This window comes from Accipiter gentilis, chromosome 2, assembly GCF_929443795.1.
Source record: "Accipiter gentilis chromosome 2, bAccGen1.1, whole genome shotgun sequence".
In the NCBI taxonomy this organism is placed as follows: Eukaryota; Metazoa; Chordata; class Aves; order Accipitriformes; family Accipitridae; genus Astur; species Astur gentilis.
The window spans coordinates 16,529,685-16,544,604 of record NC_064881.1 but is presented as its reverse complement, the minus strand read 5'-3'; the positions used below and the strand labels follow the sequence as shown (position 1 = coordinate 16,544,604).

Genomic DNA, 14,920 nt, shown 5'->3' with positions numbered 1-14,920 from the left:
TGTCAACACCATTTGCTTTTGTACTCTGAATTTTTTTTTAATTCAGTCCAATCAGTTGTCTCCTGTTTGTTTTGTTTTTAAGCTTGTAGTTGATTTGTTTGTTCACAGGTGTCTCCAAGCAAGAAATTTCATCCACATCTACTTTGTGAGTTAGAATCAGACTATAGCCAGAATATCTATCTTAAAAGTGTTTCTTTGTGTTCTTCGACAAATGGAACTTCTTGAGATTTGTGGAGTTTCTCTTAAATGCTGAGGCAAAGGTATTCTGGAAAAGCATAGGATATCTAGATACTCAGCTCCAGAGAGCAAAACTGCAGGTTTCTGTAGTTGCCTAGAGCACACCAGCATGTTTTCTTAGCTCATTGTTGAAGAAAAGAAAAATCTGACTCTCTAGTGGCTGGAGACGGCTAGTGTACATAGCTCTGTATTTTGTACATAGCTCTGTATTTCATCAGATGATTAAAGAAATGTAAGTGATACTCCAGGTGCTCACTCGGCAGTTAAACATCCCTATAACGCTATTTTAAATGTCACAGTAAGTTGGGACCTGGAGGATGATGAGGGATGTGAACAGTAGAAGTGGCTTAGTTTCTTTCAACAATTTATTCCTGACTTAACTGGCAAAGAATATTAGGTGGCACATTTGTTAAAAGACACAGTAAATAAATGCAGGGCTGTAAAAACTGTGTTCTCAGTTTCCCTGTGTTTTGTCATTTAGATTTGAAACAAGAAGCTGCTGTTAGTACTGATTGTAAATCCTAGAAATGCTTGTGGATTTTGAAACCTCAAATACTAGATATTCATTATTTCAGGAAGGGAGGGGAAAGGTAATTTGTTGTTTAGTGTGGGGTCAGTTGTCTTTATTAATTATCAAATTTGATGATAAGCTTGGAAAAAAAAAAAAAAAAAGGAAAAAATGAAGCAGTACTTCAGGAGTCTGTGGCATCCCCCTCAGTAAGTTTTCTAGTCTGTACATTTTAGTAGTATTTGTTAGGGTATGGTAATCAGGGTTCGGTGTGCAAAAAAACCCCTAAATTTCACCTGTCCCACCCTGTGCCCATGCTTCAGGAGTACCATGCAGAAAGATGTCTAGCTGTGTATTGCTGGGGTTTGTGCCTAACTGCCATAGTTAGACATACTTTGCAAAAGACATTTGTGCAGCAAGGCTGGTGACTGCCAAGCTTCCAGCTTTTTAAGGAGTCTGGACCTTGGTAAGTTTTGTCTTTAAGAAATGATTCACCAGTTATCTGATCACTGAAAGCCTCATTCTGAATTAAGCTGAGGTGCCTGTGATTTAACCTGGGATCTCAGAGTAAAAAGCCAAATTCTGTCACAGAATTGCTGTATGCCCATGTAGGCATAAATTATTTGTTTAGGCTAATAAGCTATGAATGTGTTGCTTCTTATGTCCACAAGTAGTTTCAACTTTCACTCATGATGCAGCCTATCATCTTTGCATCAAATATTTCCTGCATATAGGAAAGGTAGCCTATCTGGCAAAGTTATTTTTGTAAATCTCAAAAATGTTAATTATTTCAATACATAAACTTATACAAATGCATTGTTTCAATATATATGCTAAACTGCTAAAAAAAACCCGTTTTGGCTAGTTCTTCTAGAGAGTAAAAGAATTTAATTTACTTGTGCATGAAACTATCCCAAATACCAACCAGTGATTATTTGATAACTAATACAAATATGCTTTGAAATAACTTATTTAAAACCTTGCAGAAATTTGCAGTAAAAGTTAAATACATCATTATTTTGAACCTGTGAAAAGCTGTCAGTTTATTTCTGGTACAGTGCATCTTTTCTTTTTTCCCCTTCTGTGCTAGCAGTCTCTCCAAGTATATTTTAATCCTTTTTGTTACAACGATCTTGTGCAAATATTAAAAGGAAAAAAAAAAGAACATTCTAAGATGATGTAGAATAGATGCAACTAGTACAGGTCAATGTAATGTTACAGCACAGTAGGTGATGTCACTTGCTTTAAACATAACGTTCTGTGGGTTATCAACCAAATATTTTCCCTTTGAAATAAGAATTAAGCTTATGCTGTGCAGTAATGTCTGTGAGCTGCCACAGATGAAGCAGCTGAAAGATACAACAGCTGCTTTGATGCATTCAGTCAGTATGGAGGCAAGGTGTCTGATAAATAGCAACTTAAACACTAACTACTCATCAATGAGCACTTCAGTCAGTCAGAACTTAACCAGAGGGGACTGTTTAGCTGATCATACGGAGAAAAACATTCTTTGCTTTTCAGCACTTTTCTCTAATTATTTACAGTTGATTCCATCCTTCTTTGACTTCTAATGTGTAAGCATTTTTTTTTTGTGGCAAGAGAGTCTAATATTTGTGCACTAAAATATAAGTCTTAGTTTTTCTTTTACAAAAATGTGGTTGAATAACCACCTGCCCTCAGACATACAGGAATTCCTTAACAATTAATTGTGAGCATTTTCTCATGGTATATTATGAAAGTACTTCAGTTGTGGGATGTTTGTTTGTTTTTCAGTCTCGAAGGAATCTTTGTGAAGAAGCCTTGTTGAAAATTAAAGGTGTTATTAGTTTTACCTTTCAAATGGCTGTTCAAAGATGCGTGGTCCGAATTCGCTCAGACTTAAAAGCAGAGGTAAGTGCTCAATATCCTTCCAGATCCTCACATTATTGCATGGTGTCACACTAAGCTGTTGGTTTTTTTCTGTGTACTTGTAGGCATTGGCAACGGCAATAGCGTCAACGAAAGTTATGAAGGCACAGCAAGTTGTGAAAAGTGAAAGTGGTGAGGAGGTAGGATTTGTTATCTTTCTAAATAGCAACTGTTTTAGCTTGGCTGTATCTTTAATACCAGCACCTCTGTGCTCATAACATCTGATGCCAGGCAAAATTTTCTAAGTGGGAGTGCTACACATACAGTACAAGGAGAATAAAGGGTATCCTATGTCAGGACATGTATCCATGGAACAGTTTAACAGAACTTATTGTTCAGAAGAAGGATAAAAATACTGTAATTATTTCTCTCCTTACTGATATGAAAAGGATCATAGTGAACTTTTTTTTTTGGCTGCAGATGCTGAAGTGTTTTTATTTCATAACTACAGTGAAAGGGCTACATATTTATTTGATATTTTTCTTTCCACATTACAAAGCTTTTCTTGTGTATCTTCTTTTAAGTTACCACATTTGACATAATTTTAATCTGTTGTGTTTTCTCAGATGCTGGTTCCATTCCAAGATACTCCAGTGGAAGTAGAGCAGAATACAGATCTACCTGAATATTTACCAGAAGATGAAAGCCCTACTAAGGAACAGGACAAAGCAGTGTCTCGTGTTGGGTCACACCCAGAAGGTGCAGCAAGCTGGCTCAGCACAGCAGCAAACTTTCTATCGAGATCTTTCTACTGGTGACTTGTATTTGGTGTTAAAAGACTGTGTGAATGAACCAACAGGGGGGCCAGTTTTCCATTGGTGTGGTGAACTGCCAAGTGCAATTTGCAATAAATCATCACAAAAATTTTAGATTAAGCAAATGTATGCTGCATTTTACATTTTATTGGACATTTAGCCTGATAGGGCAGGGGTCAAAGGACAGAGGCCTCCAAACAAATTGTTCTTTCATTTGTTTTTCATGTAGTTTTATTGCTTCACTTTTTAAAAATGGGTCCACTGTTGTATACCAAATGTTTATGCATATAGAGCTTTAAGTTTGACTTCACGTGAAACACATGATAGGGAGAATCCATTTAACTCAAGTCTCAGGGCCTCTGTGAAAGAAAATTCTTAATAGCTCTAGCTGTGCATTAAATAAAATGTCCTTTTTATTTCTGCATCCCTTTGGACTAACGTTACTTTGTTTCATTTTCTAGATTTTGACTCCAGAGAAAAATACAGTCTGCCTCTTTTTTTGCGCCCCCCCCCCCCCCTTTTTTTGCCAACCATGTTCACAGCATGAGCGTGATGTTCCCCTTTTGCTATTAAACTAGACTCACTACAGACTTGAACTTTATAACCCCTTTATGTATATTGAATTTTTTTCCAGCCTGCCCTTAACCATTGGAGTGCTTGAGATTACGAAATAAGGGATTGAATAAACACAAATATGTATACATACATTGTACAGTAAATAAACTAGAACATATTTGTAATGATGGGTGTGACTGACTGATGTATATAACTAATACATACCACTGACTGCTGTTTAGGCTAGCTGGGAAGACTAGCAAAAAAAGCTGTGGTCTAATGTAGTGATAACCCTTTGCAGTTCTGCCTGCAGAGAATAGAGGGATGTAGACTGTATTTGGTTAAGCAATGGTGTTCACTGTTAGCAGCTATTTAATGGTAACTGAAACTTTAAACTTGAAGAATAAAGCAGAATTGAATGCCTCTTTTGCCACAGTGCCACACTCATAAATTTTGACTTTAACCCTTTTTATTTTTTTTACCTAACAAATCTGATACATAATTACTGTTCTCCTAATGTCTTTCATGAGACTCCTATGAAAGTACATCAGCTTGGATAGGCTTAAAAACATATGCAAACAATTGGCTTTACCTTGTTACTTACAGACAGCATAGGTTTAAAGATGTCTTGGTAATTTCTGTGACCAGAAGTGATAATAAAAGCAAAACTTCTGTAGGTAGAGAATAATATATATCTGAGCTGTTAGTAAACACTGCCTGCCTGAGAGAATTCAGTACACAGTGCTCGATCAGTGCAGTGCCACTGCTTTGTTGCACAAGAGAAATACAGCTGAGAACTTTAAATAATGTTATAAACGTCATTATACAATGCTTTTTTGTGGTAATGTATTTGCTATAATATTAATTATGTTTACCACTTGGGAGACTCATAAAAAAGGTCTAATGCATCAAAGTTATTCCCCTGTGCCTATGCATAAGGAATTTAAAAAAATAAATAAAAAAATCACTGGCTGTCATAATACAACGGAAATGCTGAAGAAATGATAATGTAAAATAATGCAGGTCAGAGTTCACCCACCCAAGTTAATTGTCATTCTAGGATAAAAAAGAAACAAAAGCTTGTTGGCAGACTAGATGTCTCATGTTTTTTAATATATCTAGTTTATTTTTGATTCAGGTTTACACGCACATATTGAAAATACAGGCTTTTCAGGGCATGTATTGCTTTAAATATGTAATACTACTCCTATTGCTGTCTAGAATGTTACAGTACCAAATGTGTTTGAAAAGTCCTCTGTTCTATAGCCATGAATGCAGAGTTTTATTTTTCTGCATTAACATCTGTTTGCATTTGCATTACTGCACATCTATTTACTAAAAGACTACACCCTTTGGATATTAATGGTTCAATACCAGTAGGTATTACAGTTTGTTTGTGCATTTGGTCTGTAGGTGTGCTTTTATGACAGTATTGCAGCTCTTGTAGAACAGTTTAAGGCATCTGTAAAAGTTTTTGAACTATATTGTAAAATAATAAAGAATAATATAACTAAAAAAAATATGACTAGTGCCTTTTTAAATGTTCTGACATTCTTTTAAGCTATTTGTGGTATTAGAAGGACATCTTTTTCATCTTTAATTTAACAAAGAGGTCATAGTGAGACCTTTGCTGCATATCACAACAGGACTTTTGTGTATGTTTAGAACATGCTTGCATTTTAAAGTTTTTGTAAAAAGTATGTAAGTAGAAGCTACTTAAAGACATTGTTTCAAATTCATTCTTAGGTGTTTTTTTTGACATTGGCCTTTTTTTTTTTTTTTTTTAAATAACTGATGCTGCGTAGGTCATATTTCATTAGGAAGATTAAGAGGAATCAGTATTCCTGGAGAAACCTCTTGTTTTGAAAACATAAAAAAGAGACACAGCACACGGTCATTAATTTTATGCTTGTACTTTTTCAGAGGTCAGAGTAAGGATAAGAAAGCCCTTTTACTCTGACCTAAGGACATGATCAAAAAAAAATTACTGCAAAATTAGAGGCTTCCAGAAAGAAGCTAAACTGGGAGACAGAGCACTGGTATCGCGTTGCACTAGTTGCAAAGTACTCTATTGCCAAGGAAGCCGCTGCATACATCATGGTTTAAGCTCCTGAATTGTCCTAGGGTTATAGCCATGTACAGCATAATAGAATAATCACTACCATGTTTCTTCATAAGAGTAAGCGCTGATGGGATAGGTAGAGGCAAAATTGAGGTTCATAACTGTGCCTCTGTGAACAGCTGTCAAAGCACTGTAAGCATTCTGCAGTATTGTGAAATACAATATACTCTAGCTTTCCCACTCCACAATCACCTATGGCTTATTCCGTACAAAAATAGCTGATGTTGCTGAGTTTTGCCATAGGCCGTGTAAGCTGATGGGGAGAGTACTGCGTGGGGCTAATTCAGAAGAAAGCATTGAATACCTAGGCAGATGCAAACTGGCAGGTGTGAAGTACTCCTGTAACTGCCTGCAATGTAAAATAAAGTGTGCGTGCTCCTTTTTTGCCTGTGAACAACACTCCAGCTGTCAACTAGCGGAATTTAAAAGCATACTTAATAAAAATTAGCAGCAGCATTCCTTGCTGTATTCATTTTGCCAAAGGCTGGACCATATAGTCTTTCATGTTTCTTCATCTGTACCTAATTATTGTGAGTTCCTAAAATGGGAACAAATGTATTTGTTAAAATTCAGGATTGAAAATAAATGAAGATAGAGATGAGAATAACCTCTCAACCCATTTCTGATTCTGATTGTAATTCTTCAGGAAAAGTTGAAAGCATGTTATTTGGCGAAAGGGGGTGAGCGATGGGGTCACTGGAGACCAGTGAGGTAGGGTATCTAATTAGCCTCAGGGGTGAGACTGGCTGTTAAGATTCCTGCTCTGAAGCTTAATATAAAGCTGTTACAAAAAGAAATTGTCCTATTTCTTGCAGTTTACACAGAGCAAGAAATGCTCTACTTGTTTAGCCTGCTTTACATGCAGGCTTTGAATAGGGTTGAAAAAAGCTGATTTAAATTTGCAGTACTTTGCATGTGTATTGGTTAAAACATGGAGAGCAAGGTCTACTTCTGTAAGCTGATGCATGTGCCACATCAGAATTTACATTATTTTAAAGTTTCTTCATGTTATTGTTCATCTGTGTGCATTGCACTAGGCTTGTTAGTGATTGGAAGAGTTAGGGCTTCCCCTGTGGAATAAAGTAAGATCTATTAAAGCAGTTAAGTTGTCTGGAAATACAAAAATATCTCGGAGGAGATGCACACTCTTACCATACTTTTGTGCCAGTTGTCGTGGTAGAAGTTGTTTATTATGTTAGTATCTGAAGGCTGCTATCTGATCTCTGGATGTTTGCTGGTGAGAGGGGAGGGTAAGCTACCGTGTGAGCGAGCTGGCACGCTGTTCACACCTAACATCCCACAGAAACGCAGAACGTCTGTAACGCAAGGTCTTTACAAAGGTGTTTTTCTACTAGCCTGATTTTGTAGACTGCACAACTAAGTCTGTTTACCCAAATTGCTCAGGAATCCTGGGATGTGCAAAATTTTGTAAGGTATCTCTCATTCTTAGTCCATGCTTCGTTACAAAAATAAGCTGAACTGCTCTCCGTTTTAAGAGAGGCCTTTGCACTGTGTGAACTCCTCTGGCCTGGAGTAGAAAAGTCAACTCTGTCATAAGCAACTTTCCTTACTGAGTTACACATAGGATTGCATCGTGAGCCAGGCATGGTTGAAAGCCAGTTTTCTTCTCAAAATAGTCCTTACTGATTTGTTCAAGTTCTAGGTATGGAAAAACTTCTGGGAACAAGCACCCTTTCTAGTTGGTTTCCCCCGAAATATTTAGCTGTCTTTGCAAATGTTATGGTATATTTCAAAAGCTTTGTGCAACATGATTTATTTCAGCAGTGCTACCTGCATAAGGTGCCGAAGGCATCTGCTGTCTTCTCGTAAGTTAAAGCATCACCCCACCAGTGGTGTTTATGCCCTTTCCAGCAATTAATGTCATTAGTGGTTTTTGATCCCTAACACTTCTCTAAGAAGGTGTGATGTCCTTTATAGACTCCCCATATACACCCCGTCATATAGCTGATATGAATGTGGTATTTCTTTTTAATTACTTTTCCAGAGCATGTTTTGGTTAAATTCCCCTCCTCCCTCTATATATAGCACAGGTTGAAAGTGATAGCACAAGAAGATGTCCCGTTTATCGTGTGATCTTTTGGCCGTGCTTCCTTCGTCGGGGAAGAATCCACGGTGCGTTGGTTTGTATTAAATTTTGAAGGGCAGGTAGACGATCCAGCATGGACACTCCTTTATTCTGGGAAGGTTGGGAGGGAGGGGAGGGAAGCTGGAAGCCGGTTCCCAGAGAAACAGGCTTTCCACTCGCAAAAGGCTGCTCCTCCTGGCCAGAGGAACAGTACTAATTTAACGTTACATGAGACTGTCTAAAGGTGATGGCTTAATTTGTATTATTGCAAGAATTAATTTTTTTCTGAATAAAAACTTACACTACCATAATAGATTTTTCATTATAAAACCCTATATTGATTATATGGAGGTCCCACATTTAATATTGACAAAGCTATTCACTTTCATTATCTTGGTATAAAACTAAAAGCTTATACGCTGTCCTTGGTTTTCATGGCTTTACCTCCTTTGCTACAACAAATGTGTGCTGTAATGTTTTAGCAAATAACCGTTATTGTTTATACACTGTAATTCAGTGGGATGTAGTAAATGGCATATTTTAAGGAGTCTATTTCTTTGCATATAAAATACCTGTAAAGCTTACTGAAGGTGAAGTGTGGCTACTACTTAGCTCTCAATTGTTGGCTACATTACTGAAACAATGAAGATATATCACCCGCTATAATAGGGAAATAGCAGCCATTTAACATGGTTGAGCATTAACTCTGTCATTTAGGCTGCTGAAGCAATCTTATTATTATAGTCAATGTAGCTGGTTTTGTTTCTCCATATGTGTAGATGTTCTGCTGTATAAAATGCATTGCTGTTTCTAACAGTAAATAACGTGCTTGAAGGCTACTCTTGCTATTTAAATGAAGCTATGTCTGGACCCTTCAAAGAATAAGCAAAGACAAAGTAAATAATGACTGGTTTTGCAATCTTTTTCACTGTAGTAGTTTCAACAGTGAAAGTGTCTGTGCTATCCTGCAAAATTTTGTTCTAAAAAAAAAATAATAGTGCTTTTGTGTATAAGCCTTCACTGTGAAAACAGCTTCTTGAAACATAACTTTGCAGTGCTTATTATCAAAGGGGTGCACGTTACCCATTTCAAAGCCAGTACCCTGTAAATGAAAGTTGGTGATGGCTAGTTCTTCACCTGGGATATCTCAAAAGTTGTGACCTCTTTAATATTATGTTTGCAGTTTATATTTGTGTGTCTGGCTAGGTAAGTTGAGAATGTCATATTGTGCTGATTTCTTTTTTCTTCATCCTTCCATGTACATATATTTATATATATACATATACATATATATATACACACCACCCTCAGTATAAAGAACCCTGATGCAGGTATCACTAGTGCTATAGCTAAATAGTCAGGTACAATTCAACCAAGGGTCTATAAATTATGAAAAGGAAATGGTAATTATTAGGGGTAAACACCAAAAATAGCTTGAGAACTTTTAAAAATTGTAACGTATCTAAAGCGTTATTGAGACAATATATTATACAACAGATTAGACAATATGATATACAAAATGATATATAAGGAAATATGATGCTCACCTCTCTGTAGAGTGGATTGACATCTGGTAAACTACAGGAAGAGCTAGACGTCACTATTACTTGTGAAGACCCTTAACGTCTAAAAGTTCCCTGCATTATTTAAATTAGTTGGAGTAGGATGAAGAGCAGAAAAACCCTAATGCCACAAAATGAAGTGAAAGCTTGAATGTAACTCATGCCTCCCTGGTCCTTTTCTGCCCCTTGTCCTGACACCATTACCACCAGACCGCAGCAGGGCTTGTAAACTGAGAGATGTGGGGAGGAGCGGACCCTTTGCTCATGTGAGCCTAGCATTAAGTGAAAAAGGGGGGGCCCACAGGTGTCGTTCCATTAGCTCTACAGTACCTCAATATTCCAGTAATAATAGCTCATAAAGACCCAAACCCTGAAAATGGGCTTTTGCCTTTAGAAGCCCCTCTGACCAGCCCAAGTGTTAGTGCTCTGAGAGCAGAGTTTCTTGTGCAAGATGGATGTTCTGCTAATGTCTGGTTAAACAGCGGTATGCTTGTCTTTGTCCGTAGCTTGTTGGATAGTCAGCCACCATGGGGGGGAGAGGGGAGGGCAAACAAATTCTCCGTCTGGAGAGCTGTAAGGATACTGGAGTCTGGCCTTCACCCGTGTGCTGCATGCCCACCTCTAAAAAGCTTTGTGCTTAAACGCCACCAGTGAACGTTTTGTTTGTTTCCTTGAGGATGGGAACACGCAAAGGCAAGGGTCCTGCTGAGTCCCGAGCCCCGTGCCAGCTCTCTGCACCCCATGGGGGCCTGTGAAAGGCTTCCTCGGAAAGCAACCTCCTCACTTAGCCAAATGGAGCAGCAGCAAAAGCTGTAGCTAAAGCACTTCTGGGGCTTACAGCAGCTGCTGAGTGATGATTTTGGGATCACCTAAATGGACGATTACAGGTACCCAGCAAACTTCCAATATGTGATCCCAGTGACTACAGCCCATCTCGAGTACCCACCTACTTCTAGACTGAAACGGCAGCTGGCATCAGCTACTCAACCAATCCAATTTACTTTCAATCACACCATTACTACAACCTCCCTCCTCCATCTGTGTAAACATATGTCTTTGTTAAACACCACCATTTGTACAGTATAAAAATTGTCAATGCTGACAAAAATGCCCCCACATAATGCTGTTGTGATTGCAATGTTGTCTTTAAGCTGATTTTAAAAGAAGTCGTCTGTGAGCTGATCAACATCTTCCACTGCTATTAGTGGGAAACTTTCTTCGATAGAAACAAATCTTGTAAAAATGGTTTTATTTTGTCCATGGGTAATGTGGTCTCCCTTTTCTAAGACTCAACTCTTACGAGCCATATATTAATTGTTAGTAGCAGTTTACAGTGCCACAGTAACACCCCAAATCTATCACTGTTTCATGAGTAGTCTCTTCTAATATTCATGTGTTATCTGGGCAAGAACGTACTTCCCTCATATCTTTCTGGGGCTGGCCTTTAAATGTGGCAAGGGAAAGAGCTACAACTCTGAAGAAATTATTTGGTTATTAGTGATAGCTCCTTGCATCAGCTTTTCTTCAGAAATGACCACTACTGGCCTCTGCACAGGAGTTTTCCCTCTTCTTTTTCCTGTAGCAGAGTGCAGTACAGCTAGGGCTATCCTACAACACATCTGAATCCCAACATAACCGAATCCCAACATAACCGGGGGCCTCCACTCTCTAAACCTGAGCGTTATAAAAGAATATAAAGTGGATGAAGGTAGCTGTTTATACAAAGAAAGTGCTAAGTTGGTGTGTGAGACATCAAGATGGAAAACTGAGAACCAAATCTCTCCCCTGCCAAGGGGAGAGGTGTTCGGCGAACTGGACCCCCACCGAAATTGTGCAGTGCTTCTTGCTGGCCATCCTGTAAAACACTGGCTTGATCAGCGCTAAGGGAGGGAAACTGGGTTTGGTTTCTGGACCTGAGCTGCTCACTCTTTGGGACCTTAACTCCAGACACTTAAAATTAACAGTCCCCTTCACAGAGCTAAATAAATCCAATACTGTTATGTCTGGACTTCCCATCTTGCTCCAGCATCGATCAGCGCAGAGTGTGAGATCCTTAAGCAGGTAAGTAGGGACTTGCTTTTGGGCAAACCTGCTTCCTCAACTGCACGCTCTGCTCCTTTCCTTTGCTCTTATTACAATACTTGTTGTGTTGTCACCATCATTGTACTCTTCCATCTGTCCAGTCCTAGTAATACTAAATATGAAATTGTAGTTAACAAAGTCCCACCATGAACTGGACTTAGATTCCCTGAGGATTTAAAAACAATCATTTTGTTTCTTGCCCGTTTTCTCCATCCATGTGGGTATGCTACAGTGCAGTTCCAAGCTTTTTTCTCACACTCTCTGCAGCTGTGAGGATTAGGGATTTTTTTTTTTTTTTTTTTTTTTTAATGAAAATCGACACTTTGCAGAATTGCTTCCCTTACAGATCAGGGCTTTGCAAAAGAAAGCATCAGAAAAACAAAACAAAGCAAAACAATCAAACCCTGTAACGAGATTAAAACAGCTTTCCACCCTTCTTCTTAGATTGCTGATTCACCCACTTCCTCACTGGCCCGTTTTATTCTGGCAATCTTCCTGCCGTTGCGTGCTACCTTTTCCTGTTTCCTTGGCTCAGGGGTTTTGTGAAGCATTCAGGGTCTTCTGTATTTCTTTTTCCCCTGCTTTGCTTCCCGTAACTCTGCATCTCACTTTTCAACTTGGCAAAGCAGGCTAAGAGGCAGAGAGTTTCTCTCTGCTCCTTTGGGGTTTGGTCAAGTGAAGGGCTTGCATCAAGTCAGAAGTACTTGACCAAGCAGCATGGATATAAAGGCTTGGATGTGGAGGGGTCTGGTAGCAAATCTTATCCCACACATCTTGTGAAATCACAAACAGTTGTTTCTGAGATGTGAAGATTGTGAAGAGAGGCTGTATCACCTCCCCTCCTGGATGATTCTTGTATAAACTAAAATGCGAGATGTCAGGAAACTCCTTTATTCTGTGTTTCAAAGTATTGGTATCTCCCCCTGCTAGTGCAACCTACCAGCGCCGACAGTACGGATTCCTGCCTTGTACTGCGACCAGTCCGGGTATTTTGGGTAGCTGCTGACCTGGCCTTATTCCCCAAGCTGCTACTTAGTGGTTTATGACTGTTTAAATGTTATGGAGTTTCCAAGGAGGCACTTTTTTATGGGCTAATCCTGCAGTTCTGATGAAAAGGGGAAAGTCCCGCCCTGGCTGTGAGGTGGAGGAAGGGTGGTTTCCTCCTCTGCAGGGCCTCTGACCCCGCAGGGCTGCCTGGGCTTGAGGCTCGGTCTCCATTTCACAGCCCGTGCTCCCACCACCAGCGTGAAGGAGCAGAGGGAAGGTGGGATCGGCCGATTTCCCGCATAGCCCGGTGCTTGCAGCAACACCTTCCCCTGATGTGATTCCCCTACGCGTTTCTGATTCAGCCTTTTTGTTAAAAGGACTTTTAATTGCCTGCCTGGCCACGCAGATCTCCTGCTGTATGGGAAGAAACTCCACTTTTACCGTATCGCAGGTCTTTGCGCTTCTCTCGGCTGCTGCGGTCTGCGCTCATTCCCATTACTATTTATTTGGTCCCACATCGAACACAAGAGACTGTAGGCCCAGGCCTAGGAAATGCTATTGAACATGGTTATTCCCTCCCAGCCCACAGCGGATACCGTCCGCCTAAAGAGGGTACTTCATCGTTCCGTTGAAAATCCCCCTGCAAATGAGGCACGAAGGAATGCCAATTAATTCTCGTCAAATATGCTCCTATTGTCATTATTGCCTGGATGCAGGTAGAGAGCATCCAAGCAGGATAGCGGGGCTGGGGCCGGCGGGAAGAGCGGCGCCGGTTGCGTGTGTGGCGCGGTGCGCGGCGGTGTGCGGTGTGCACAGCGGTGCGTGGTGCGCGGCGGTGTGCGGTGTGCACAGCGGGGTGCGGTGTGCACAGCGGTGCGCGGCGGTGTGCGGTGTGCACAGCGGGGTGGGTGCGGTGTGCACAGCGGTGCGCGGCGGTGTGCGGTGTGCACAGCGGTGCGCGGTGCGCGGTGGTGTGCGGTGTGCACAGAGGGGTGCGGTGTGCACAGCGGGGTGCGGTGTGCACAGCGGTGCGCGGTGCGCGGTGTGCGCGGCGGGGCGGGCGCGCTAGATGGCAGCATGGGCGTGCCGTTGGGAGGGCGGGAGGGGGGGCGGGGGGGAGCCCGCCCGCCGGGGGACGCCGTCCCTGCTGGGGGGGGGGGGGGGGGGGGAGGCAAGGCAGGAGGTGACTCCCCATGTTTAGCTCCTCTTTTTTTTTCTCTCTCTTTTTTTTTTTTTAATGCATTCTTTCACTTTTCTGCTGAGGTTTGTCTGGTTGTCCGAGACGGAGTGTTGTACTTTCTTTGTTCTCACATGGATCTCGCTGTGAGGTTTCTTTAACTTTTTTTTTTTTTTAAAGAAAAATTTCCCGTGGAAGTAAGTTTTTGTCTCTAACTAAAGATCACTGTTTATTTTTTACAATTAATTTATTCATAACTGCATATACAGCGCCACAGACAATCTTAATGACCCATGAAATGGAATTGACAGTGGGGATTGTATGTTCGTGTGTAAATATCTGCATATTTATGCGTATGTTATGTACCACCTGCTTGAGTGACAGAAGTCCTGATCTGATCTACCTGACAGCAGCGCAAGCACAGGCTGACTTAATCAGTCAGAAGGCAGAGAGAGGATCCTGGTGTAATTGAAACCAGAATTTCACCCAGGCTCTTTGCAAATAAATGCCCCCTTCTAGGTCATGCTTTGGTTGCAGAGTAAGGGGCGTTCCTTTTGCTCCAACCTCCAAGAGCAGTGTTTGTGCACAGGCCCCAGGTATTGCCCAGGAGACTGCAGGTTTAATTTGTATAAACAGCCACTGAGGCTGGCGGGCTGCTCTCAGACCTGCACAGCCCACCGTTAAGTCTTCTGCAACAGGTCTTCTCTCAGCGCCCCGGGAGCCTCCTTGCTGCTAGTTGCCTTTAAAAGACAGGAATGTGAGCAATGCCTCTCTCCTTCACCTATTCTGCTGTTTCTTCTGGCAATACATGTTGGAAGAGCACCCATAAAAATGAGGAGTCAGCGAGAGGCACAAAAAAGGGTTTTCTGAAAGCAGCTAAGGTTTAGTCTCTGTGTCTTTATTCTTATTTTGGACCGCGTTGTGCCTCATCCAGTGCTGGG

The 14,920-nt window shown here is 40.7% G+C and overlaps 1 protein-coding gene across 4 annotated transcripts in view; it reads left to right on the top strand.

Moving 5' to 3' along the window:
• Positions 1 to 4,221, top strand: part of ARMC1 (armadillo repeat containing 1) — a 32,273-nt gene extending 28,052 nt beyond the window's left edge. For all 4 annotated transcript variants that reach the window (XM_049822705.1, XM_049822689.1, XM_049822697.1 and 1 more), the window contains 3 exons: positions 2,519 to 2,635; positions 2,719 to 2,793; positions 3,220 to 4,221. In XM_049822705.1, the coding sequence (XP_049678662.1) occupies positions 2,519 to 2,635; positions 2,719 to 2,793; positions 3,220 to 3,411 (384 nt within the window). In that variant the 3' untranslated portion in view covers positions 3,412 to 4,221. The remainder of the gene's footprint in view (positions 1 to 2,518; positions 2,636 to 2,718; positions 2,794 to 3,219) is intronic.
• Positions 4,222 to 14,920: the final 10,699 nt, after the last annotated feature.